Below are 26,004 nucleotides of genomic sequence, written 5' to 3' on the forward strand. Positions count from 1 at the left end.
AAACATCCCTTGTTACGAAGAAGATGAATGGGTGATCTAAAAGCTTTTAGTAAGTGATGATGAAGCAACTGGTCAATTTAATGGCTTGTCAGACCGTAATGAAGCAGTTCCTCTGAAACGGATTAACAATGTTTTAATTCACGTCTTATTAAAGTTGAAGAATGACTATAACTTCTGAAAGACCAATCAACATTAAACTTGTGATATAATATTTCTAAAAAAGGGAGGTAGTGAGTCTCACTGACTGCAGGACACAAGCTTTGATTTAAATACTGAAATGATTAAGTGTTGATTAGTATCTCAGAACAAAGGATTTTTTTTTGTTTTCCACTCAATAGTTGTAAATCTGTAGTTTGGACACAAGTCAACAGAGTATTTCTCCTTTGCAACTGGACTCAAGTCAATTTTTTTCCACGCATCTATTCGCACTTCGCTTGAGTATTCATTTTTCCGACAGCATTCGTATTCATCTACTCATTCGTTTGAGGATCGAAGCAGCTGATGGTGTCAGTCATCACCACTGTGAAGGAATATAAATAGGTTGTATCAACAACACTGGACAAGAGTTCAGAGTTGAGAAAAAAAAATAAACATTTCGTTTCTGACTTAAAAAGCTCTAATACAAGATGACTCGTAAAGCTCAAAAGGTCCATAGGAACTCAAAAATAAATGTTTACTTTTGTACTCAAACTGCTACTTTTTAAAAAATGTTCACGTACAATCTGTACTTTTTATGTCTTTTTTTTATTGAGTAGATAATGTGAGTCCTTCACCAGCTCTGCTCTGATCAGAATGAAACGACGTTCGACCGAAACACCAAGTGCCATATGTGAGACACATGTGGCACGTTCCCATTAGTACTTACTCAGCCCTACTCGATTCGGCTCGCCTTGCCTCGCCTTAAGTTTCATTCGTTTTCTCATTACAACATAGTACCGCCGTCGATATCAGCTCAAATAATAACTCAAACAGCACATATTTATTAAAAATGTTACAAAATGTGGATCGTCACGACCGTGCTTCACTCTCCGGTGTTTCGGTTTAACTGGTGCCCTTGTTAATTGGTGATTTCTGCCAGTTGGGCTGAGCAGGTAACGAGTGGAAAAATAGTGTGTTGAAATAAAAAAATGTATTTTATGAGCCCAAGCAATGATTCACTCTCCTGGAAGGAGTCTCTTGTCAAGATGTCAGCATCTCACATGCTTCTTTGTGAAGAAGCATTGTTTTTTTTTCCTTTTTCTTCCAGCAGCGAAGTTGTCCGTCTTTCCTTCTGAGAAACTATTTCCTTCATGTTACTGACCTGTTGCCAGTTGAGCTCATTAGCACTAAGATGAAGCACCAGGTATTTTTTTTTTTTTTTTTTTTTTCCTCCAGTTGCTTGTTTTTGTTCCAAGTCTCCTGAAACATTCTGCTGGCAAAATCAAACCAAAGTGTAAATGTGTCTAGATATTTTTTTTTTTTTTTTTTTTTTGGGGGGGGCAGCATTTGATTATGTTGCTTTTGTCCTATTTGATGCCAACAATACAACAGGTGAGAACGATAAACGTCCCCTGTGCTTTTGGCAGTTCCATTGCAACACTTTTTTCCATCCAAACAAGTCAAAACAGGCTTTATGAAAGTACACAACAGCTGCAGTCAGTAGGTTTTTCCCAAATAGATTCACATACATAAGAGAAATTGCTTTTGAATGCTGTAGTGGGTCTGAATGTTCTGGAATTATGAGCATGAGCACACTGGACAAAGTGAGTTTTGAAATACTATTAACAGGAGCGAGGTGATTCATCGTAAATTAGGACTCATCCAACAATCACAATTACATAATCCATTTACTATTTACTCCACCTTATCTTATTTGATATCGAACTTTCTTTTCTTTTCATTCTGCCTGTCCTATTCCGTGTGGAGCAATGCTTAGAAGGAATTTCCCTCTGGATTTAATGAAGTACTTCTATTCCATTCATCATTTGGATTAGAAACTTCGATTTTTGAGAGGATTTTTTGAGTGTTTAATGCTCTATAACAATCTGTTTTATTCTTGATATTTCAATCAACAGCTGCTGAGATCAAACTACACATATTCCAAACTAACATTCCGTCTGCTCATGCACCTTGTTCAAGGGGTTTATACTTACAAGATCATGAGTTCGGACTCGTAGCGGACCAGGGCGTTTTTCTCCTGCACCAGTTTGAACCACTCTTGCATGAGTTTGGGGTCGTCCTTCTTGCCCATGCCTGGATGACAAGACGAAGCACAGAGACCGTTGTTGAGAGAGCTTCCACCGGGGGGGGGGGAGGCCGCGAGACGTCGGCGGTGTCACACAGACGGGGGGGGGAGGGGGTGGACACCGACACGGGCAATGCAATGACAGCCAAGCCAGGATGTCGTTGCCGTGAGGGATGGCGAGGTGGAAAGAGTGGACCCGACACCACCAACGTGGGCAGTCGTGGCCACGTTCAGTGATGACACACGGGAGGTGGAGCTATGGGGGTGTCAACGTTAGCGGGTGCACACACACACACACACAAACACACCCTCACCCACAAGTATATATATATATGTATACATTCATTACACACACACACGATACCTGTTGTTGTATAATTGAGAGTTTGTGTTGCCCAGTTTGACCTTTGTGTTATAGACACATATAGACACTCTCCTATTACTTCCTTTCAGAAAAGAGGCCAAGACAGTCCAGAGGAGGAAATACAAGCACGTACTGCGACAATTATTCCCACATAGTGACCCGCCGGCGGATGTGAAATCCCGTTAGAGCCCATTCATGCTCAGCGGTTTGACAGTAAATCAAAACAAACAAAGAAAAAAAAAAAAAGAAGAAAGAAAGTAAGAAAAAAAAAAAGGCATGAATTATTCCGCCGTCTTAAGATATTCAATTACAAGTTCAAATGTCCATGGGGCGGGTGGGTGGGTGACTCGTCACTGAGACCAATAGAGAAGTTAACACTCCACTATGTAGTCTTCTGCGTGTTCAGCGCCGCTGCCATCATGCATTGCAGTCAGAGCAACGCTGGACGCCGCGGAGGAGACCCGCTGCACGGTGCATGCTCAGAAAGGTCCGCCGCCAGGGGGGGGGGTCACCCTTTCATTTATCTGACTGCAGCAGGTGGAGCCAAGCGGGTTCAATGGAGGACCGGAGGGCGAACCTCCATGCAAGCGTGACGTACTTAGCTGGGGAAGAGGAGGCTCTCGCAAAACCAAAAGGAAAAACATCGTACACTCATAAATGGCATGGTGTTGGTCTCGGGGGGCGGCTTTCGCTAATTGACGAGACAAGACACAGAGAAGAAGCAAAGCTGGAAGAGGAGCCGCCCACAGAAGAGACGAAAGCAAAGCAAAACTCAAGTTTCCAAATCTAAATTGTTTTTTTTTCCTTTTCCCTTTTGTAATCTTAAAACTACAGCAGCCTGTTTCCACTGCCACCACCTCTCAGCCCAACGCTCCAAACAGGAGCAAAAAAAAAAAAAAAAAAAAAAAAATCCAGACAAAGTGGAGTTTCTTCACACGGACTGGAAGCTCAGGCACAATCTCCAGACAGGTGTTAAGCTTCTGAAACAAACCAGATGATCCATTCATATTTTAAGACTTGTTTTTTTGTGCAAGAATTTAATATTCATAACAAATCAACTCTCCATGCAAAATCCTCACTCCTTGAAAATGCAAACTTGCCCACGAGCGCTTTTTATCACTCACGTCTATTATCATTTTATGATTCTATGACAGTTTTAATGGGTTTGTTTTTAAGGGTAAGTGGAAGCATCCCTAAAAAGCAACTGTAGAAAAATGGATACCGCAATGCAGTTTTTATGACACACTTAAGCCAAACCGAAAACAAAACGCATGCTTTTGATTAGACACACACTACGGCCGATGACCTCCCCATTTATGTGCTTAAAACAAAGGCCGGGTTACAACTTGTGTTTAAAAAGCTAATTTTAACCACATTAACTCCAAAATTACTGGATTCAGCCACAACATTCTATCGAAGCTTTTTATGTTTTTCTGTAATGACTTTAGGCCTGTTTACGCGAGTGAAAACGCAAAAACATTTGTTGGGTGTCCATTTATATAACAACGGTGCTCGGGGCCACTGGGAACACAACTTTTTGAAAGCGGCTCCTGCAGTGGAACTTTTTTTGAAAATGTTTCGGCTCGAACTCGAGGGAAACGAGGGAAAACGCAACTTTCTGAAACAAACTGGTACAGCTGTAGTAAATAGTTCTTCTGCACATGCTCAGTAAAATAACATCAACAGTTTTATAGTTGAGAGTCTCTGTATCAACAATCCAACTTGGTCGTCTGTCCATACGAATGTCCGTTACTCCCATTTTTATGTTTGTAGCGTTTTAATTACAAAAAACAAATGGCACCTAATAGTATTTCTCAGTCTTTCTGCCATCTCCGTGTACATGGACATTGTTCTCAAAATGTCGCGGTGTAAACTCAAACATTTTCTGAAGCCAAAATGCAAAAACGATGCGTTTTCACTTGAGACGTTTTCGTGTAAAAGAGTAATATTTAGCCAATTCAAAGGCAAATATACAAAAGTAAAAAACTTTTTTTTTTTAATTGTCTGTTAGTCTAAACGCTAAATATTAGCAGCTTATTACTTGCAGGAATAATAGATTACCTCCAAAAAGGAAGGTATGCCATGAAATTGCACATACGTGAAACATTGTCCTCTTTAAAGTTCTTCGCAGTTAAAGGTCATCTGCCGAGATGAGATTACATTACAGGTGGAGATATTCTTTAGTTTGGCTTGGGGAAGATTAAAAAAACTTCAGAAACAAGTTGTATGGCTTTTTCAAATTTTAGAGACACTTTCCTAATGACAAATATCTTTAATACTTCGGTTACTTTTGGAAAAGTTTCTGTGGGTGCGGGGGGAGGGGGGCTCAAGGCTGGGGAGGCTCAAGTCCGAGGGGGTGAGTGAGTAGCCCAGGTCTGGAGATCCCGACGGTTTCGGAGGTCAACCCGCCACCACAGTGGCGAGGTCATGTTACCTTCAGGGGAACAGCAGGGGCAGAAAGAGAGCGTCGGCCTTCGGCGCGGCATCTCCACAAAGGGCTCAACTTCCACAAGACAGAGCGGAGGGAGGAAGGTGGGGAGGGAGTGACGCGAAGCAGAGTGGGACGGAGGAAAGAACGCAGGACAGACATCACAGAGACAAAAAAAAAGATTAGAAGGAACAGGAAGAGGAGGAGGAGGAGAGGCTAATAGAGTGGGGAAGAAATCAACAGACGGCAGGAGCGCTGAGAGAGGGAGAAGACAAATCACCCGGCGAGAGAAGGTGGGAGAGATCAGCTGTGTGGGGTGACAAATGGAGAAAAGCGTAATAAAACGAAAAAAAAAAAGACAAAACAGGGACCTAGAAAGAGAAAATACTCCTCCTTATGCGATAAGCTTGTACGCAGAAGATCTTTCTATCGAACATAACCTGCACATAAAGTTTATTCTAGATTTGAATCCCATTATCAAAGTCATTACTGATCACAGGCAGATCCGTTTCACTGGCACACAGATAATTAATTCTCCTTTAAAGCGGCTCTCCTTGTAAACACTACTTGATCATGTTTATACCACCCGGATTAATATTTTGCCAGTGTTGTGACTTCTGAAGTGAGGCGAGTTTTGAAGTGCAAATCAGGAAAGTTTTTTTTTTTCTTCCCCTCCCTCCAATTTGCACTCACTTGATAAAAATATCAGACAGAGAAGGTAGCCCGAATAAACTCCCCCCAAAAATATATATTTTTAATAAAAGCATAAAAATACATGGAAAGGCCAATAAGTAAAAAAACGTGTAATTGGGAAAGGTTTTGTAGCACACAGAATGTCATCGAGGCATCAGACCAGACAAAGTGACAGAACAATCATCCGAAAAGAAGAAGAAGAAGAAAACAACAACTACAAAGGACCATCACAGAGGAAACAGGAAAAAAAAAAGTAAAGGTCAAACTTTCTGGAGTCTTCATAAAACTTTGATCGTTTCCCAAAATTCTGCAAATATGGTCATGAAACGCATCATTTGCAAAAGATCTTTAAATATTATAACGATCACTGGCGATTCTCAAAACTGTGGTACGCAGGCCATCAGTGGTACACGAGCTCCCCCTAGTGGTCCATGAAGGAATTACATACAATTATAATGAAAATGCATAAAAATTCTCTTCTGAACGAGTTACCGTTCCTTTATTTGATGAGAAGCAGCTTAAAAGTTCATGCTCACTGTATTAGCGACATAAAGAGGTGCACGCTGTAAGTTTGACAATCACTGATCTGAGTGATCAAGGAAAATGTGGATTAAAGTGACAGAAATGACTCTTCTCATGTTAAGTTACACCACTACAACCCCTCGTTATTTCACGGAACGCAACATTCATGTAGGTATTGGTAGACTGACTCATCTACACAGAAGTCCACCAGCAAAAAAAAAACAACCCAAAAAAATCACACAAAAACAGGCTGAATCAGTGAAAAAAAAAAAAAAAAGAACATTCAAAGGCGTTAGATTTGAACAAATGTAACAACACGGCCCCCCAAAAATCCACCAGTTAGGAAGGGTAACTTTCATGCAGACTTTTCCGTGTTTTCTCAAGTCGGCTCCCGGAAATTGAGCGCCTGATGATGAGTGGTTACAACCAGCAGGACCAAACCACAGACTCGCACATGAGGGAATGCACATTTTCCGGCCTCCCGCCGAGGGATCCCACTGACGCTGAATAAATAAAAAGCAAAAATTGCTCTCTAACAGAAACTCCCGCTGAAATCCCAGAAGATACGAGACGAGAGAGAGAGACACACGGAGAGAGAGAGAGAAAAGATGCATTCCTCTCATATGCTGAAACGAGCAAACAAACCAACAACAGATACCGTGAGGCGTCTGGCTTCCCCCGGCTGGGCGGGATGGAAGGCGTTGTTGTGACCCGACGTGATTTAAAAAAAAAAACCAAGCTGCTGAGGCGGAAGGCTTGCAGCACTGCCTTGTTAGCACCACGGCACGCACACACACACACACACATGTAGATACACACTCTGGGAGTTACGCAACTGAGCAGGTATGAGGAGAGTCAGGGGAACTTCTGATGGAACTACAGAACTACGGCAGCAAGAGTTCTGAGGGGAAACGAAGAGCCAGGATAGCGGTTTAGTATGAGTGAGGTCAGGACGGCTTGTGTAACACCTTCACACCGTGTGTGTGTGTGTGTGTGTGTGTGTGTGTGTGTGTGTGTGTGTGTGTGTGTGTGTGTGTGTGTGTGTGTGTGTGTGTGTGTGTGTGTGTGTGTGTGTGTGTGTGTGTGTGTGTGTGTGTGTGTGTAGAAGTGGGCATCTAAGTTTTCAATATTCAAATATTCAAGCTTTAATATGCAATTATTCTGGAACTACTAAAAAAAAAATATATATATATATATATATATATATATATATAAAGCCAATTTTGCCTTCCTTGTAATAGCTCCTCTGGAGGAGACGAGACAAGTGCTTGTTTTATTTCCTCGTAGTGAAAAAATTCTGACTTGTTCCTGTGCAACACAGTTTTTGAAGAAGGTTGTTTTAAAACGTCTGGTAGAACCGAGCACGGAACAACAGGGTGTTCTTATTGTATTAGCTGTACGTTTTGGGAGTTGTTATTTTTTTTCTTCAGCTGCAGACTGAATTTGGAGACGATCGTACGGTCTCCTTCAGACATTACATGATGGGTAAGTTGTATTATATTTCACCCGCTTAAAACATTTGCACAGTGATAAATTCATCGGTAATCATGAGCCTTAACCTATGAATACCTCATTTGCAAGTATCTTTCTGACAAAGGCCGTGGCCTTTACGTGTTTTCTTCTGGTTCAATAACAGAAGTCGGAGCTCTCAGATTAGTTTCCCTTCATTGGCTTCCGGTGAAATCTAAAATAGTTTTTAAAAAATCCTTCTATTGCCCCCAAAAATGAAGGACATTATGTAGCTTTTGTCATCATATTAGCACAATGTATAATTCTGCTGAAGCGGAAATCACCTGTCACTCCTCCTGGATAAAATATATTCTTAACTTCATTAAACGGGAGAAAATCAGGTGCACATTAAATGTATCACTAATATAACTCAGCCCAATAACAAGGCATTTCTTTAAGTATATGCATAGATCCTGGTGTTTTACTGAAATCCCAGTGTGACTGCTTCAAAGGTTGGTACATAACACGATGTGATTTACTTCCCCCTTTAGGATCTGTATTTCACTTACATTTGCCATCTACTAGATTTCTAGTGTTTTCAAGTTGTTATATAATAATTTAATAATGAGTGTCGAACAGATGCAACCTTTTGTTCCTCTTTGTTCTGTATCCTTGTTTTGTTTTGATTGTCTGCGTTTTGTGTTTCCACTCTTTGCTTTACAATTGTCTTGTATTAATTTGTGATCTCTACAGAAAATAAAAATAAAACCTTCTCCGCGGGAGCAAAGTTCTTAACAACCACGCTCCATCACACCTCAGAGAGGTCTTAGTACCATCATTTACCAGCTCTGTGCTGCAAAAACTTTCCCAAGGATAACAGGGTGTAATTACTTTGAGAATTAAACATTTCCCATCTAATAATGCTTTAAGTGAACATCGACTCTGATCTTTTTAAGATAGATCCGGACTGCTCTTATTCAATATGTCACTATTCCATGTCTGAAAGTTTTTTTTTTTTTTTAAACTTCTGTAGTTTACACTTCATCTCCATCATAAGCTACAGTTTGGAAAATATACCAAAACTAGATCTAAAAGTTTCATTAAGAACAAGATGGGCTTTTTGTTTCATCGTGAAATCAAAGATGTTTTGAGGCTCGGGGAGAAGTTTGGAGTGGAGAGAGTGGGCAAAGCTCTTTTTGCCATACGAGTTGCAGAACCGTTCCAATAATCTGGAGTGGTGCGAGCAGATAGTGTCGACCTCCGAGTCCAGATCCGAAATGGAGTTGTTCATTTCCACAGTTGCTGATGCTTGCTCTTGTGGAAATATGTTTTTTTTCCCCTCTATTCCATTTGCATTTAAAGAGCCACAAGATGGTTTTGTTGGAATTGGCACTTTTTTAAATAACACTCAATTCCATTCCGCCTCTCATCTGGTTTGTATAGATGCACTTCATCAATCCAGTCTTCAAACTGATCAGAATTATATACATGGTGCATTCGGCTCTGAAAGACAAACAGGGATGCACGGTGCATTGCTCTCCTGTCTCAACAAATAACGACTTGTTGCTTTGAAGTGAGAGCGTATCAATTTGATCGAGTAGTGATGGATCTGAAGAGGAGGCAGTCTTCAATGCTGTGTACATTGCATGAAATGGCAAACAATTATAGTCAAGCCCTCTGTGGATAGATTTATTTTTCCATCCTCAGCTCACTAACCGACCCGCCTTTGTATATTGCAGCTTTAATTTGCATTTTCATTTATGCATTGTGCGGCCCACCTGCTGCGGAGTGACAAATAAAAGTCACTCATTTCATTCATTCGTAACTTTATGGAGACGTGAAGAGGACAGTGAGGCCAAGCGTGTGCTCTGTGCTTGATGTGGGAAAAGTGTCTGATCTATAAACCCGGTGAGGGAGAGAGAGGTGAATGAGCAGGAAGTACGTGGCGGAGGCCAGCCAGTCTGGGAGATATGGGCTGTGAAGGGTACAAAGCTCGACTAGTAAACAAAACAGGAAGTGGGTGTGGAGGAGGACGAGGAGGATGAGGAGGAAGGGATAAGATGAGATTAGCCATTAGGTTAGTTATAAAGCGACAGATTTGAAATACATACCGCCCAGATGCAAGTCCAGGATTTCACTGTAATTAGAATCTCCCCAATAGTCTACAACGACAGGGATATATTAAGAGATAGGCGTTATTTCACACGGCCCCAAACCGGGCAAACAAACACGCGCACACACTGGATTCAAACCAACAACAGCAAGTCATGCATGCTCTTTTTTTTCCTTTTTTTTTTTGCAAACACACATGGGGGCACGCACATACACGCCGTTGCAACACTCGGAACAAAGAGAGTCTGTCGGTACTCACCACGGTGCATTATGCAGTCAGCTTACGCAACACTACAGTGCATTGCAATTCCCCAAATAAAACCGTTACATAGATTTGCTTGCATTGCTGTTTACTTGGGCCGCTCCGCTCAATTTCACCGGAGGCCCACGGCTCCACTTCCCGTGTCTCGGAAAATGCTCCAATTTTTTGGGTATTATTTCTATTTAATTTGAGTCTATACGGCAAAAAAAATAATTGCGCTTACAAACAATCTGTGTGCATTGACCTTTGAGTGAAACAGCTGGGGATTGCTGTTGTGCATTTTCAACATCTCATTACTAATAAGAAAAGAGGGGGAAAAGTGGATAAGACGTCTTAATAGATGAGATCTCAACAAATACATGTTGAAGTCACTCGAGCAAATGTTTGCCCAAAATAGGCCAATAAACAAGCCGTCGGCCCGCGAATCAATTTGAATTTGGATTTCTCGCATTCCGATCGAGTTCTCTGAATAGAAAAAAAAAAAAAAGAGAGAGAGAAAAGAAATGCAGCATGATCTGCAGATTGATCCGAGTACAGAAACTCTCCTCGTTGAGAGGCCGGTGAAGGAGACGAGATGCATCCAGATTGAGCAACACACACACACAAATCTATGTCGGGAGACACACATTCTCCTGGTGGCATGCAGCGGCAGACCGACGATGGCGGACATGTTATGAGGGGGACGGAGGTCAACATGTTCGGAGATGGGAGAACTTGTGTGTCACCACGGATGGAGCCCAACAGAACAACAGTGTCACATGTCAAGAATGAAAAACAAGAAAGCTACAGCGGATCTAATACCTGATCTTCTTTTGTGCTGTTTGGGTAATGTATAAGTACCTTTATACAATCCTTTAAGAGAATAGAGTAGCAAACAAGTTAAAACATTCTCAAACATTTGGTTGGATCAAACAGCCGATGGGAACACGGACACATTTAAAACAAGCATTCGTCGTCTTTGCGATCACGCATTTGCATGAGAGCAGTTTTTATGTCTTTCCATCACCCTCATGATAATTAAAGTAAATTAGGAAGGAATAAAGTATTCCCACTGTTGTGAGGATCTCGCTTCTTTATCCTCGCGCAAACCCACATCACGTAAATTATTTGTGATTACTGCTGAGCTGCAGCTGAGCTCGCGCGCATATAAAACTGCTCCAAATAATGAAGTGGGGGTGCTCCCCCAACAAAATCATTTATTCTATTTGTCTATGAAGTGTATTGTCTGTGATGGTCCCTTGTCAAAAACAATTTGCGTTTATTGCTTTGGAGAAACAAAATATGTTCATTGTGAATGTGCACCTCCCGAGCTGGAATGTGCTTCAGTAGAAATGAATGAATGATATCTACAGGCTCCATATAAATGACCGCAGGGGGACAGGTTTCCAGATTACATAATCCCAATCATGGAGGCCATTACGAGTCCCCTTGGAGCTGAAGAAAAGCGCGGGATCATATATGGAGATAAAATGTCTCGTGGAGCCGTCACCGCTGAGCAGCTGCTACAAAATACATGATGCAGCTGCCATATGTACAGTAAATCTCCGGCGAGAAATTAATAATACAGAAGCTAGGAAATGAGCCGCACCATGGCTCAACGAAGGTTGCCGATTACGTCTCATTTGGAGCGATGATACAAATGCGAGATCCCACATGGGGACGGCCAGGTTGATTCGAAAAGGAAAGAAATGGCGTGTGTGAATGTCCGGGTGACGAGCCGTTACCTGCTTCTCCTCTCAGGGCTTTCTCCACGGCCACACCCCTCTCCTCCAGCTGCCTCTGCTTCTCCTCCACCTGCTCCAACTGTCTCTGGATGATCTGCGCAGACAAGCGGTAGCATTATTAATGCATTTCCGAACACGGAGCGCACAAGAGGCGCATGTACACCGTATACAACTCAAGACTCTTTACATGGGCGCACGGAGCAGTAACAAGCGCCACTAATTAGCGCTGATTTACCATAAAGCTCAAGGGAACCCTCTATTGATGCAGCAGTTTAGCCTCATTAAAAATACATTGTGAAACAGAAGGGCTGATAATTGCGGCCACATTGATGCCTGTAAATGTATAATTCCACTGGATGATCATGAAAACTTATTTGATGATTTCCAATAAAATTCTAGACGATATTAAGTTTGTCCTTCTTTGCCCCACGCGACACTCTCACTCGACCCCATGCTGCGTTTCTAAATGGCATCGAGAGATCAGCGATGTGGATCACGTGCAAGATGGCGATCACGAAGAGCCGCGGGACACAATCCGAGCGTTGAATATGGAAATCAAAGGTCGGCCCCAGTTGGGATCGTTTTGACCAATTCCACTTATCAGCACTGATGAATAATCCTCGATTCCTCCTTGGCAGTCAAATCCCAAAATATTTCTACATATTTTTTTAAACTAAGCAGTGGTCAGCACATTTGCCTCACAGTGATAATGATCTCCGGTTAGAGTCCAGGTGGGGCTTTCTGTGCAGTTTGCATGTCCTCCTTGTACGTGTGCGGATATGATGTGCTTCTATTGAATGTGAGCGCACGCTTGTGTCATTTTTCTACCATCGAGAACCCCCGTTATATCTGTGGAGACTAAATGCAGGTCATGTGTGAAACTGTATGATGTTTATATACTTCTGCATAGCATGTCTGTACATTTAGTCTATTGTTCATATTCATCCATGTGATAAATCTGTATATTTAGTCGATATTCACACTTCAAATCTGTACAGCTGTTGACAGAAATCTATTCGCAATGCCTACATCTCCATACTCACTTCTCGATTGGATACCGTTGCTTCTGCATGTGTAATGACAATAAATTTTCATCCTAATCCGAATATGTGAACTGTGGCCGGTATGCATGCAGCCATGTGTGAGATTAAACAATCTGAAGGGACAAAAGCATGTTACTCATTAACCCCTATGAAAAGCATTCAAGGTTTTAATAGTTCATCGTATGAATCGGGCATTGTTTTAAGATATTTCCTTCCTTCAGTCGGTGCTGGACTTATCTGTGTGGCACTGTAGCCGGAGCGAAAAAAAGAAGTCCGGCTTGGATTCTGCAAATAAGACACTAAAAATATCGAAAATTCAGGCCACAGCTCCAGCAGAAGAGAAAGCTTAGTGCTGAGTCAGTGGACTCGCAGCCCGGCTGCAGCGTTACAACATCAATCACGACTGTGTTTCCTGACCAAAGTACACATTTGGCCTCAATCCAGGAGAGCTGAGTCACATCAGAGTCACCATATGGTTTAAAGCAAAAACAGCAGTCGCTTTCCAAAAAAAAAAAAAAAAAAAAGATAAAAGTGCAGTAAACTAAGCACATATATTGTTATACATTGTTACCTGGGCTCTGTGCAGCCGCTTCAGCTCCTCCTGTTTGGCTTGTCGTCGTGCAGCTTTCTGGACTCGCCGCGTCAACTTGGCATTAAGCTCTTCCTCCGTGTAGGTTTTCTGAAGGTACAATAAAAACTTTGGCTAAGAGAAGATGCATCAGCGGTGTATCCTCACGTGAACCTGGGTCCCAGGTGCCTGAACCCCTTTGATATTGAACAGTGACTGCAGTGGGTAAAAAGTTCAAGGGAAATCAAACATCGCATTCCTAAACTGGCGACACCACACATGTACAAGTCTCTACGGCCTTCCAATTAATCCAGACTCTCATTCTGGTACCCTAAAACACGTCGGAGCACGACGCGACACCTTCAATAAATCGGCTCCGCTACAAGTCTGCGATAATCCTTCTCCGCTTTATGAATAGTTCCCCACCTTGTTGGCTGAGGATTTAAAACGCTGGCGTAAATCGGGAGAAAGAAGTAAATAGTAGTGAAGGAGAACATGTTATTTTAGACGGGAGTGAAACGGTGCCGCAGAAAGAAGCGGGCAGGTGAATACTATACCAGAGGAGCGGCCCACAGTATGCAAGAGATGCATAGGGATTAATGTGAGCAGAAAGGTGAGCACTGTTTGAAGAATTTAGGGGTTTTAACGCGATGGCTATCCAGCAGCGAGTGAGTGAGTGGAATGAGTGAGCTCCGCGACCCGACCTTCACATGCGCCCAGCGGGGATTAGCTTCAGGCCAAACGCATACACGGTATTATGACAGTAAACTTGCACATGTGCAGGCGGGTGAGGCAGGGGTGGATGAAGGGTGGGGTGATCAATGAAATAAAACAAAACAAAACAAAACCAAAAAAAAACAGATGTCATACTACCTTCGTGGCGTACGATCTCTTGAACGCCAGCGCGTGAGGGACATAAAGAGACTTGGGGAGGACGAAACATAAAAGAAAAAAAAAAAGGAGGGAGGAAACAAACATGATACAGATGATATGATTAAATGGGTTAATGATTATGTTAAATTGGTCAAAATTAAAAAAAACAACAACAACAGGGAATGTATGTATATTTAGCTGGTCCAATCAAAACAGGCATTGTTAATATCCCACACCAAAAAAAACAACAAAAACAAACATAGACAAGGTGCACAGATATCGTAAACATGTAGGTTAAAAAATCAGTCTAAAATTACACACTTGGAGGAAGTTTGAGAGGTGTGTTCTATCTAGAAACACCGTCTAAGATGTGTAAGCGCACACGGCTAAGGGAGAGCACAGATCAAGGGAGCTACAACCACGATCGTCACAGGAGACTAGCCGACACGACTCCCAGGGGCTCTCGCTGAATCACACACGGCCTTGGGAGGCATTATCCAACTTTAACCCCCCCCCCCCGTAGAGCCTAAGATCAATTTGATACTACACTAAATTTTCAATCGCATATTGTCATGAAAATGGTTAAAGCACTTGAGTGATGAATTCAGGCCTTCAGCCCTGAACTGGAGTGTATCTATTTATCTATCTAATTCACCAGAAACACACACAGACTGAGCTGAAGCAGCAGAGACCATAATGTTGAATTCCAACCATAAACATAATGAATGCAAATGAAATTCTTCAGTTTATAGAAGAAGAAAAAAGAAAAAAACTGTATTTCAGCACGAAATGTCGAGATAGTAATGTGATCTATGCACTCGGCAGACTGGATGAATCCAGTGTTTTGAGGAAGTCGCCCGTTCAGAGACTTTCGCGAATGGAGATCATTATAGTGTCCATTTAAAAAGTCATATTAAGAAGCTGAAGACCTTGGAAAATAGGCTTCTATCTAAGCTGCTTGCTGAAGACAAACTGTAAACTGTTTTATTTCTCTCTCTCGTACCTCTTTATAAAGAGACGAGTTAAGTATTAAAGATTTATGTCGGGTTGGCCTCGAAAGCTCAGGGCAAGTCATGCGAACTCACTGCCAAACTATTGGTCCGGCTAAATTGTTGTATTCAAAGATATGTTTAATTGGATATTCAAAATTATGCCACCCCTGCTGCGCAATACCTCGTCGTCGTCTTTGTCCTTTTCTCGCTCAACCTCCTTTTCCCGCTCCCTCTGTTTCTGTCTCTCTTTCACCCTCCTTTTTTCCTTCACCTCCCTCCTCTTTTCCTTCTCCAGTTTCTCCTCCTTCATTGCTTCCTTTTGAATGCCTGACACTAGGTCAAAGATGTCCATATGCAGCTAGGAGTGGAGGAAATTGTGTTTAAAGGAGAGAAGAAGAAGAAAAAAAAAGTTTTTGAAGTTTAAGAGAACGATAAAGCAATGCAATAGATGTGATGATGACACTTTGGCCTTACAGAGTCTTCCAGTAAACATTGTTTTGCCACGCTACGGGCATCTTAAGTATGTGTTGTTGTGCTTAGCAGATAAATGAATAGACTTGTTTGACAGTGTAATCTTCCAAGTGCTGCATTCTTCACCGAAGCCACCTCTGAATGAAAATGAAGTGTGAACCAGTCCTTGAATTTTCCTGATTGCTTTTAACAGAGCAGCTCCTCTGATTATCAGAAGAAAACATCTTGTGCAAAAAAAAAAAAAAGGGCTCAGTAAACTTACATCTGCCTTTGACTTTTGGGAGGATTGCTCAAGAACGTCATCGCAAGACAGGTCCGAGTCCTCGGAGAAGCTCAGGTTTCGGCGGGATTTCAAGTCTGTTGCACACAAAAAGTCAAAAACGTGGGTTATCTTTTGGTTTGGCTTCAGCTGGCGCTTTGATAAGAGAACCTCTCGCTTACCCGAAGACTTGCCAAGAGGTGATGTCCTCTTCTTCCCAGAGTCCTGCGTGGTGGAGCTGGACGACGGCGTGCTCGGACAGGATTTGTTGTCCTTCTTCTTCTTGTCCTTCTTGTACCCCGAGAAAACAGCCTTCCACAGCGACTTGTGTTTCGGCGGCGTCTCCTCCGCACCGGAGAGCCTGCTGCCGTCGTTCTTTGCCTTCTTCTCTTTCTTATTCTTGCGCGGCGAGAAGAGCGAGCTCCTTTTCTTGCTCTTGCTCGCGGAGGAGCCGTCGGACGACGCCACCGAGCTGTCCAGGCTCTTGTTGCTGCTGAAGAATCGCTCGGGCAGCATCTCTGATTTCTTCGACTCCAAGGCCTTCACGGCGGACGCCTTGGGAGATCCGGCTGACTTTTTACTTTTCCCCGCCGTGTCTGGGGTGGAGCTCCAGGCCACTTTAGGCGAGGCGCCCTTGTCACTGTCCGACTCTTTCATTTTGTTCAGCTGCTTGGCCATGGCGTCTTTCAGAGCCTGGCTCTTGACGGACTTCTCTCGCGCCCTCATTCTCTCCTCGGCGATCTCCTTGGCCTCCGGAGAGAATTGAGTCGCCCTCTGGGTCTTGGAAGCCGGGTTACCAGCGATATTGGGTTTGCCGTTCTCCATTGCCAGGGCGAGATGTTGAGGGGGTTTGTTCCGGCTGGCTTTGCTGGTGGGCGGAGTGTAATACTTGTTCGTGCTCGTGTCTGGCGTCCGTTCATCGTAGGTCTCCTCCACGTCGTCGGCGAATGGAATCTCTTCCACCGTCTCCACAAAGGATTTCCTCGCGCCCTCGGAGTGAGGCTTCTTCTTCTTCTCCCTCATGACGACCACCGGAGCGGTGTCGGGGGCTGCCTGAGGCGAGGAGACTTTTCTGGGTGCAGGCTTGGGCGCAGACCCGGGGCTCAGCTGGGTCCTGGGCGAGGGGACGGGAGATTTTGTTTTCGATGGCTCTTTGGCACGCTCGGGTGGATGTTGCTCTGTTCCATTGGTCCAGGACACCTGGTGTCTCTGCTGCCTGAGCACGGCGGGAGACTGATTAGCAGGCACGGGTGGTGGCGGGCTGGAGGGTGGGGTGAGCATAGTAGAGTCGGACGTGTTGTAGCTGTCGCTGTTCGCCGTCTGGCTCCTGGCCATGCTACCGTTCAGGCCCAAGCCTGAGCTGGTGGTGAGGTCCTTCCTGTCGGAGCCGTCACTTTTGGCTTCTAGAGGAGCAATCGGAGTAATAACTTGACCCTCAAGAGTGATGTTGAGTCTGCGGATAACAGCCCGGCCTGCAAAAGGAGGTTTCGGTTCCTCAGATACCTCCAGCGACTGCGTTTTCACAGGGGGAGAATCCGGGATTGGAGTCTTGACACTCTTCTCTAAGATTTTACTACTGCGGTCCAAAGGAGTCAGACCGAGGCTCTTTCTTATCTCGGCACTCTTCATCCAAAACTCCTCGATGATATCAGTCTTTTTAGACGAACTTTCATCCGTCGATGAATCCTCAGAATGCGAAGGCTTGGGTGTTGCGTTTTCCGTTTTGGCCATGGGCGTGGAAGTGAGTCCGGGGACCGGCTGAGTCCTAACGGGGGAATCCGAAGTGAGGGGCGACGAGGGCTCATGGCAGGGCAGAGGCTGGGAACAGATCGGGGAAAGAGGGTTTCCCGTGAGAGGGCAAATGGAGCGGTGAGGAAAGACGGGCGACTTCGGCCTGCGCGTCTCTGGTAGGGAGGAAGGCTGAGAGCAGATCGGCGATCTAACTGGTGGCTTAACGGGCGACCTGATGGGCGATTCATTGGCCGACTTGATGGGAGAAGCAGCACTTAATTGGATGGGCGAGGCGGGAAGAGACGAGACGGGAGCCGGGGTGTCGACGGGCGAAGCAGAAGCGACAGTAGGAGAAGGGACCGGAGAAGGATCCTGGACAGCAGCAGGTGAAGAGCACACTGGGCTCCTGGCAGCTGGAGATAGAGTCGTCTTTTCAGGCTGTGTTTCATCAGGTATGAACGGATCTGCGAAAAAGCGAGTGCCTGGAGACTTCACCGGAGTGATCTGGAAAGACACAGAAACTAAGAACTGAGTCAAATCCCATCACGCATCTTCACGTTTGATAAGCAGGAGAATTATCTCACCAGTGTTTCTGGCCCCGGGGATGGTTTGAGTGGGGAAACGTCTCTTTCCTGCACTTGGTTGATACTGCACGGGTCTAAATCCACCAAACAAAAAAAGGGTACAGCTCTAAATTCATGGCAAATAAGTCTGGGTGAGGAGGTTAAAGTAATACTTGTGACAATGTTGTACCAATACTGGAGGCCATGCCCTGACTCTCGTATTCCTTGTCTTCTTCGGGAAGCCCTCCGCTGTCCGGTGACCGGTGTAAACGAGCCTCGGCTTCTGCATCTGAAGGGATGTCATCTGGAATCGGAGTGTGCGAATTCTTAAATATTTCACTGTCACACACTTTTGTGACTTCGATATTGCAATTATTTCACTCCAATAGAACAGATTTCTTTGTAATGAAAAATTCTTTCTTGTGCATTTTAGGGTGCTGACAATTATTTATTTATTTTTCTCACCCTGATCCATCTCTGTGCCAGGCTCAATATCTGGACTATTTGCTTCTGCTTCCAGCTCCTCCTCTTCACAGGGCTCTGGTATGAAAATGAAACGAAATTAGTCATCCGGCTATCGTAATTTGTGTTTAATCAATAACATTGTGAGAACGTTCCCAATACCCTAACATCCTAACCTTGAATTAACTTTTTTGTGCGAAATTCTAGCTGTGGGCTAAAAAGCTATCACGACCAATTTTGAAAAGTGAGGCAGAGAAATTAAAGGTTAAAAAGGAATGAATAGGCATCAAAACCGAAAACTGTTTTTTTTCTGCAGGCAGCGTTAGAAAATAGTGCTTTGGCAAAAAAGGAATGAAACATTTTGCATACAAATTAAACCATTCTGTGCAAGTCTGTCAGAGTTGTGAACAAAGACTGGGCACAAAGTAAGATTAGTAAAAAAAAATAAAAAAAAAAATACATGCAGCAGTTCATTTTTTAAAATATCAAATGGATGACATTTGAACCACGCTAAAGCACAACCCAAATGTTAATATCAGTTAAAAGACGGGCATCAAAGCAAAGTTAGGGAAACCTATTTTTTTCCTCTTAAACACTCCTAAAAGGGAACAATGAGCCGTTATTTCGTGCGAGTTTAAAAATGCTTCAGCCAACACTTGTGCTAAGAGCACCAAATAGTCCATTTATGGGGGTGCAAAGTCACATGCTGTGAGAACATCTGACTCGAGTGGAACTGAGCTTTTAACCGAAAACTGCCTGTGCATGAAGCCTAATATATCTGTAGGGCCCTCGCTCCATTCATTCAAGCTTTTATAAAGGACCTCAACAACTCATTCACTGAACCTTGTGCGAATACAAAGTGCCCTGAGGGGGAGGTGGTTAGATCACAAACGTAGACGCAGATTTCCAGTGAAATACCACAAACATCAAGGCGTGAAGCACTCAAAAGTGTTTTTCCAAGTCTTGATGGCTCATTCTCCGGAATAGGTTCCGTCACAGCATGTTGTTGAAATGTATGTAAAGAGGAAACCCATACTTTGGAAGCTGGAAGGACAGAATGATACGGGTTTTTTTTGCGAAAGGCGAAGTGAAGGTGCTGATCCGACACCTGGGAGAGGAGGACTCTCGCTCGAGTGGCAGCGTGCATGCGTGTGAGTTTTACTTTGCCTCTGCATGTGTTTCCGCATGCTCCGAGAAACAAAAAAAGGCCAGCCGATAGGCAGATCGAATACAGGTCTAAGACGGGATGCCAGGATCCCCGGGTTAAGTCTGTGCTACCTCCAGACAAGGACTCCAACCAGACTCTCACTGCCTCGTGTCGGGCGGATGAGTGGGCGGGGGCTACATTCAAAACCGGAAGATTCAGAACAAGGGATAGATGGCAGGAAAACAACAGTAAAGCAATTAGACACATGGGAAAGAACACAAAAGAACAAAGCAGAACAAAAATCAAAAGGAATTGACAAGGGGGGGGGGGTTATGTGGTTGAAGAACATTACATTCACCCCAGAGGAACAGCGACTCTGAATGACAAACTGAAAGATTGAACACAAAATTAGACATTCCAAGAAACGAAACAAAAAAAGCAATGTCACAAAAATGTACAAAATAAAGGGTGGTTAAAAACAACAGGGTTAGTTGGGGTGGGTGGGTGGGTGTCCTCCTGTCACAGACACAGACGGAATCAGGACAGCAGCAGCCACACGGACACAATCAGCCACCCTGATCTGTAACACGCCGAGCCCCCCCCCCCGCAGGCTCCCGGGGAAGGGCAGCGCCTCGGGGCGGGGTTACCTGTGGAGGAGGCCTGCGTGAGCTCAGAGGGTTGGGAGAGTTGTTGGGAGGCTGAGGCCAGGGGGCCGTCCTTTTCCCCCTCGGACTCCCGGCGCGTTCGCCTCAAACCCGGAAGCGTAGTGGGATCCACGGGCTGCAGGACTTGTTGGATGTGAAGGTTCGTGGCTAAGTGCGTGTGCGACGTTGCGCGCGAACGTCGGGTGCGGTCGTGTGCGAATCAAGAGAGGCGGAGAGATACGAGAGAGGGTGGAAAGACAGGACACAAATGGAAGAGAGAAGAAAGACAAGGAGTTACCTCGTGACAAAGAGGGGGAAAAAAAATAATTCATCAACACAGGGGGGGGGGGCTGCATGCAACACTGCAAAAAGGGGCAAACTGCAAAAGTGAGCTTCAAAGACATACCGTTTAAGAAAGAAACAATATTCATTTGTTGATTAGAACAATTATGCCACTCAATACCAAACCATAACTGCGGAGCCTGGAGAAAAAAGAAAAAAGAAAAAGAAAAAAAGGAGAAGAATCTCTGGGGTTGATCTGATTAGTATTGTAAAGCCATATACAAAATGAAAAAAAAAAACTAAACAAAACACAGCAAGTTGAGTGTAATGAAACTCGCAGTAAATACACATAAACCCACAAAATTCCAAACACAACTGCAACCAAACAAACCAAAAAAAATAAAATAAAAATGTCAAAGCAAAAGAGCAAATGTCACACTGTTACTGTAGAAATCTTTAGAAATGAAACCCAAATCAGCCAGAATTGAGGTCAAACACATCCGCAGGCAGTTCTGGTGCTACCTTTAAATGTACCAACATCCTCTTCGTCTGTAAGGTACTTGTCCAGCCAAAGGCCTGACTGGAGCTCTCTATCCCAAGGATTGTAATCCCCCTCTGCCAACAGGAGGAGACAGAGGCCCGACAAGACAACGACAATACACACGTACGCAGACGGTGTATGCGGGCACGATGGGGCAGTGATGGGAGAGGAAGAAGGGGTGGAAAGAAAGAGGAAAGGAAGAGTGGATGAGGAGCACAATGTCTGAGACAGTGACACAACGTATGAAAAAAAAGACAGTAGGGGGAGGGTTCCTTCACACATTTCTAACACGAAGAAATGGACGACAGGACATTGAACACGTTTCTCGCGACGCTGGAATTCAAAACACAGCTTACCATCGCTCGACTCTTCGTCTTCCTCGTCGTAGTCCTCCTCATCGTCCTCCTCGTCCAGTTCCCCGTCCCTGCTGACGCCGTCAGCCATGGCCTCGCCTTCGTCGCCCCGCAGCTTGGCGTGGAGCTCCACCGCCTCCTTCCAGGGGACGCCGCCGAGGTCCGAGGGGCTGTGAGGCTGATCCTCCGCCTCCTCCTGCTCGTCCTCTTCCTCCATGTCCGACTCGGAGCTACTGTTGGGGAATAGGGAGGTTTTGGTGCAGAAAAATTAGGCCATGTCATATATTGAAATGAAAAATTGTGTGATTATCCAGAAACAAATATATAATCGATACAAATGAGCCACCAGTGGAGTGAGAGGTGGCTGCAGTACTTCTACAAGCAGATGAGTAGACATTGTTTGGATAGGTCCATCATTTTTTTTTTTTTTGGGTGGAAGAGGAGTCATTTTCCGCCTGAGGTATCCTGCTTTTCTGACTCTTATTTGTATTATTGACCAAATCCGTCCCCTCCTCAGAGTAATTGACTAAACACACAATGTAGAAATAGAATAGACGAGACAGGGAACCAAAAAAAATGCATGATAACAAGATAATACTACTTATTTGTGTTTGGAGCGGCTCCATTTATCCACCCCGATGGTAAATATCATTAGTGGGGGGGGGGGGGAATCCGCAGCGATCACAATCCTAAAATAATCGAATGAAAGCAGTTCCAGTCCCACCTGGAGCCCAGCTCGGCCTCCGTGGCCTTGTCCAGCACGCTGCTGAGGTTGTGCTCGGCCAGCGTCTCCTCGGGCACCTCCTCCAGCTCCTCCTCCCTCTGCAGGGACAGGCGGTAATTCTCCAGCTCGATGCGCTCCGGAGTTCCCCGGAGTCGCTTGGCTACGCTGGGCTCCTGCAGGCCGTTGACCTCCACCGCTGTGGTTCGACAACAAGAGCACAATGAGAAGAATCAGTGCGGAGTCTTCACATCCAGGGCAGAGGAGAGCGAGAGACAGAGCGAGAGCAAGAGATAGAGAGAGAGAGATTTAAAACTCCATATTTGATCTTCTCACCAAGTGTGTGTAGAAATAGACCAGACCTAAGTGAATCTTGTGTGTCACTGCTTTTTAACATTATCTTAATATGTATACAATCACATCTGTGTGAGAATTGTCTCAAAAGCATCACATCCATAAAGCACACATCAAATAATCCCATTTCATCCCATTATACCACAGGAATCTTGTTTTTAGTTGGGTTTTTTTGGACAAACTGACAAGGACACACCAACTTCGGATCTATCACTGAATTTATTGCACTTAGATTATCTTCCTACAGCAAGAAAAAAACAAGGAGTATCAACAAACGTAAAAAAAAGTTTAGCACTCTAAAATAGTTCCATTATACTTTATGTAGTGGTACAAGTTTTCTGCCTTGCCTTATTCCCATCCTGAGAAGCAAACCTTAAAACTGTACTTTTTCATAGCAATTTGCACGGTTGCGGGTAAATGGGGATGGAGATAGAGCAAAGCGAAGCGACTTAATTTGTCTGAACACGCTCGCCGATCACTTCGGCAGAGATAAACTCCAGTTAAGATTAAATAAGCGCGGTGCAATTCCCAATCAGAGGGCTGCGTGGTGAAATGAATGTGTGACATTTGATGCTGCGTCACATAAAGGCGACATGGCACCGTGTTGATGAGTCCTATTGCCATCAAAGTAACACAAATTTTAAAGGGCAAAAGCGACTTTTGACGGATGTGATTTGCCCTCTTTTTGGCTTTCTGATGCATTCACACTTCCTTTTTTTATTTAAAAAAAAAAATGAAACAATCACGATTACTCACACTAAAAATATAACCAGTATTCTTGCTAACTTTATGATGATTTTCCTAAAACCAATAAACGTATTAAAATTATTTCATGATCACTATGAACCTTTCTGAACACCTAAATACACGTCGTCATGGGTTCACATATCAGAATTCTGTGCGATTCATTAACGAAGTAAGATTGTAGAATTGATATTCATATCCTTATACTCTTATCATTAAGTCTCCGATTTTCTTTTTTAATCCTATACTTGCCACACAAAGCAGCAGGCCTACAATTAAATTGATTAAATTTCCATTATTTATGTTATGCAAAGCTCACCACGGTGTCTAATCTAACTCGTGTATTCATTTAGTTCTAATTGGCAAAGCGATAAATTAAGAAAAGTCGAGAAAAGGTGTTTCTGGGCAGCGGATCTGAGAGGCGGAGAGATGCGGGGGGGGGGAACTGGGAAGCCAAAAAAGGGTCTCAGAGGAGTAAAACAATCACCAATTGCAGGCGCTAATTCAAGCACTAGTAAAGCTTTATAGTTTTAAGATGCTCTGATCAGAGGGGGGAAAAGGTAAAGCTCACAAAAAAGCACTGATACAGGCACTTCATCACAGGTCGGTGAGTTTCGGTAAGAAGGAGAAGGAAAGGAATAAAAAAAAATGCAGGTGCAAAAGGGCTTACAGAGAGAAAGGAGCACGTCACGGAGCAGGCAGGAAAACAAACACATCACACAGGAGGAGGTAGAGCTAAAAGAGAGCAATCACAGGCCACTAGAGGTTACAATCACCACAGATTGGCTCCTCATTAAAAAAAAAAAAAAAAAAAAAACAGAACAGGCGAGCAAAAAAATTATAAATATATATATATATATATATATATATAAAGAATAGAAAATAGAAAACACTACTTCACACACTTATTGCTATGTGCCAAATTCTGGTGGATATTTTCCAGTTCGGAGAGCTGCCTCATTACAGAGAGCGGCGGCACAAAGGGTTAACGTCGCTGCCTGCAGAGCTGATCACAAGGACATTCAGACCGGCTCTTTTTAATGACGAAGCCAAGAAAAAAAAAAAAAAAAAAAACTAGATTTAAGATGCAACATTCAGTTCTAAAAATGACGCTTGCCAGAAACATGGTTTTTTGGGTTTTTTTCCAACAACCTCTGCCAATCATTATTCATAAAGTGGCTGCGGATTGAATAAAGAACAAATGCTGCATCTTCAAGATATAATTCAGTGCGGGAAAAAATAACAAAAAAAAGAAAGAAAGAATCACAGGATTTACACTGGAAGAACACTTTGCAGGCTCGGTTAGTCAGCACAGTCTACATCTACACAGTCCCACTGACATTAGTTGAAAGAAGAAATGGGAGGAGGGGAGAGAGAGAGAAAAAAAAAATAAAAGGAGGGAGAAGAGGGTCATGCTAGACGAGGTTGAGCAGGACGTTGAGGGTGAAACAGCAGAAGAGGTAGATGCAGTAGACGCACATGAAGGGAGAATCTAGGGGGTTGTGTGCCACCTGGTGGCAGGTCCAGGAGAGTGTGCGGCGGAGGGTACGCAGCGGGACTCCCACGCCCATGACCAGACGGCGGGGCGCAGCCGCCGCGCAGGCAAGAGAGGAGAGTCGCGTACCTGAGGGTTGGAGTTCGGCCGAGGGGGCCGCCGCCGCCGCCGCCGTCGCCCTTCCGGGAGCGTCCACGGTGGCTGTCGGGGTTTGCGGCGGCTGGTTCTCCTGCAGGAACAAAGAGAACAGAAAACGACTGAGCAGATGTGGCGCGCTCCGAGGAAAACATGCATCCGACAAATTATTCTTCACACCAACACAAATTCATATTTTTCAGCTGGATCAAGTGTTTTGTTTGAGATCTTTCTTTAATTAAAAAAAACTCTGATAAAGTTATTTAAAATGTATAAAATGCAAGTTAAGAAATTGCAAAAAGGAAGAGAAACTCATTTAATCCTACCAAACGCCATAAACTAGAACCAAATGAAAGAAATCAGTATTGGTAGTAACATAAGACACACGAGTCCAAATAAACATAAATAGAATAATTTACATTGCCCCATTGTATAATAACTCCGTCTGACGTGCAGTGAATAAAAAAAAAAAAAGTACCTTAGCTGTGATTGGAGCAGGGGAGGGAGCCGGCCTCTTCCTCTGAGCATAGCCAGACAGACGGTAACAGTAGTGGGGTTTGCAGTAAAACTTCCCTGCAGGACAGAAGAAAAAAACACACACACACACACACAAAGCACATAAATACAAATATGTACAGTACAGAAAAAAAAAAAAAAAAAATCTTCACATTCCCCCCTCACTGAGTCCATAGATTGTGTCTGGTCGGAGGAATCCGACTTGATTGGGTGCGGCTGTGGGTTTCAGTCCCACGGACCACTATTGAGAAACAGCTTCTCTGTGTCATTGAACAATCCGCCGCCTGTCCTTGAGCACAATAGGCATCTCCGAGAGAGAAACTCAGAAGGCT

General features: G+C 43.9%; 1 protein-coding gene across 23 annotated transcripts in view; it reads right to left on the reverse strand.

Moving 5' to 3' along the window:
* Positions 1-26,004, reverse strand: part of mical3a (microtubule associated monooxygenase, calponin and LIM domain containing 3a) — an 86,054-nt gene that overhangs the window by 2,369 nt on the left and 57,681 nt on the right. For 5 of the 23 annotated variants that reach the window (XM_080504617.1, XM_080504612.1, XM_080504623.1 and 2 more), the window contains 18 exons: positions 25,635-25,729; positions 25,151-25,250; positions 22,432-22,627; positions 21,711-21,940; positions 21,336-21,428; positions 20,535-20,699; positions 20,019-20,081; positions 18,744-18,818; positions 18,469-18,582; positions 18,300-18,373; positions 16,167-18,219; positions 15,988-16,082; positions 15,436-15,612; positions 14,263-14,313; positions 13,393-13,500; positions 11,779-11,872; positions 5,023-5,091; positions 2,133-2,232 (listed from right to left, as the gene is read on the reverse strand). In XM_080504617.1, the coding sequence (XP_080360743.1) occupies positions 2,133-2,232; positions 5,023-5,091; positions 11,779-11,872; positions 13,393-13,500; positions 14,263-14,313; positions 15,436-15,612; positions 15,988-16,082; positions 16,167-18,219; positions 18,300-18,373; positions 18,469-18,582; positions 18,744-18,818; positions 20,019-20,081; positions 20,535-20,699; positions 21,336-21,428; positions 21,711-21,940; positions 22,432-22,627; positions 25,151-25,250; positions 25,635-25,729 (3,952 nt within the window). Of the gene's footprint in view, positions 1-2,132; positions 2,233-5,022; positions 5,092-9,791; positions 9,843-11,778; positions 11,873-13,392; positions 13,501-14,262; positions 14,314-15,435; positions 15,613-15,987; positions 16,083-16,166; positions 18,220-18,299; positions 18,374-18,468; positions 18,583-18,743; positions 18,819-20,018; positions 20,082-20,534; positions 20,700-20,876; positions 21,014-21,335; positions 21,429-21,710; positions 21,941-22,431; positions 22,628-25,150; positions 25,251-25,634; positions 25,730-26,004 lie in introns of those variants that run through there. The other 18 variants (XM_080504614.1, XM_080504616.1, XM_080504622.1 and 15 more) reach the window with 13 other exon arrangements.

The sequence above is a fragment of the Blennius ocellaris genome (assembly GCF_963422515.1).
Source record: "Blennius ocellaris genome assembly, chromosome: 11".
In the NCBI taxonomy this organism is placed as follows: Eukaryota; Metazoa; Chordata; class Actinopteri; order Blenniiformes; family Blenniidae; genus Blennius; species Blennius ocellaris.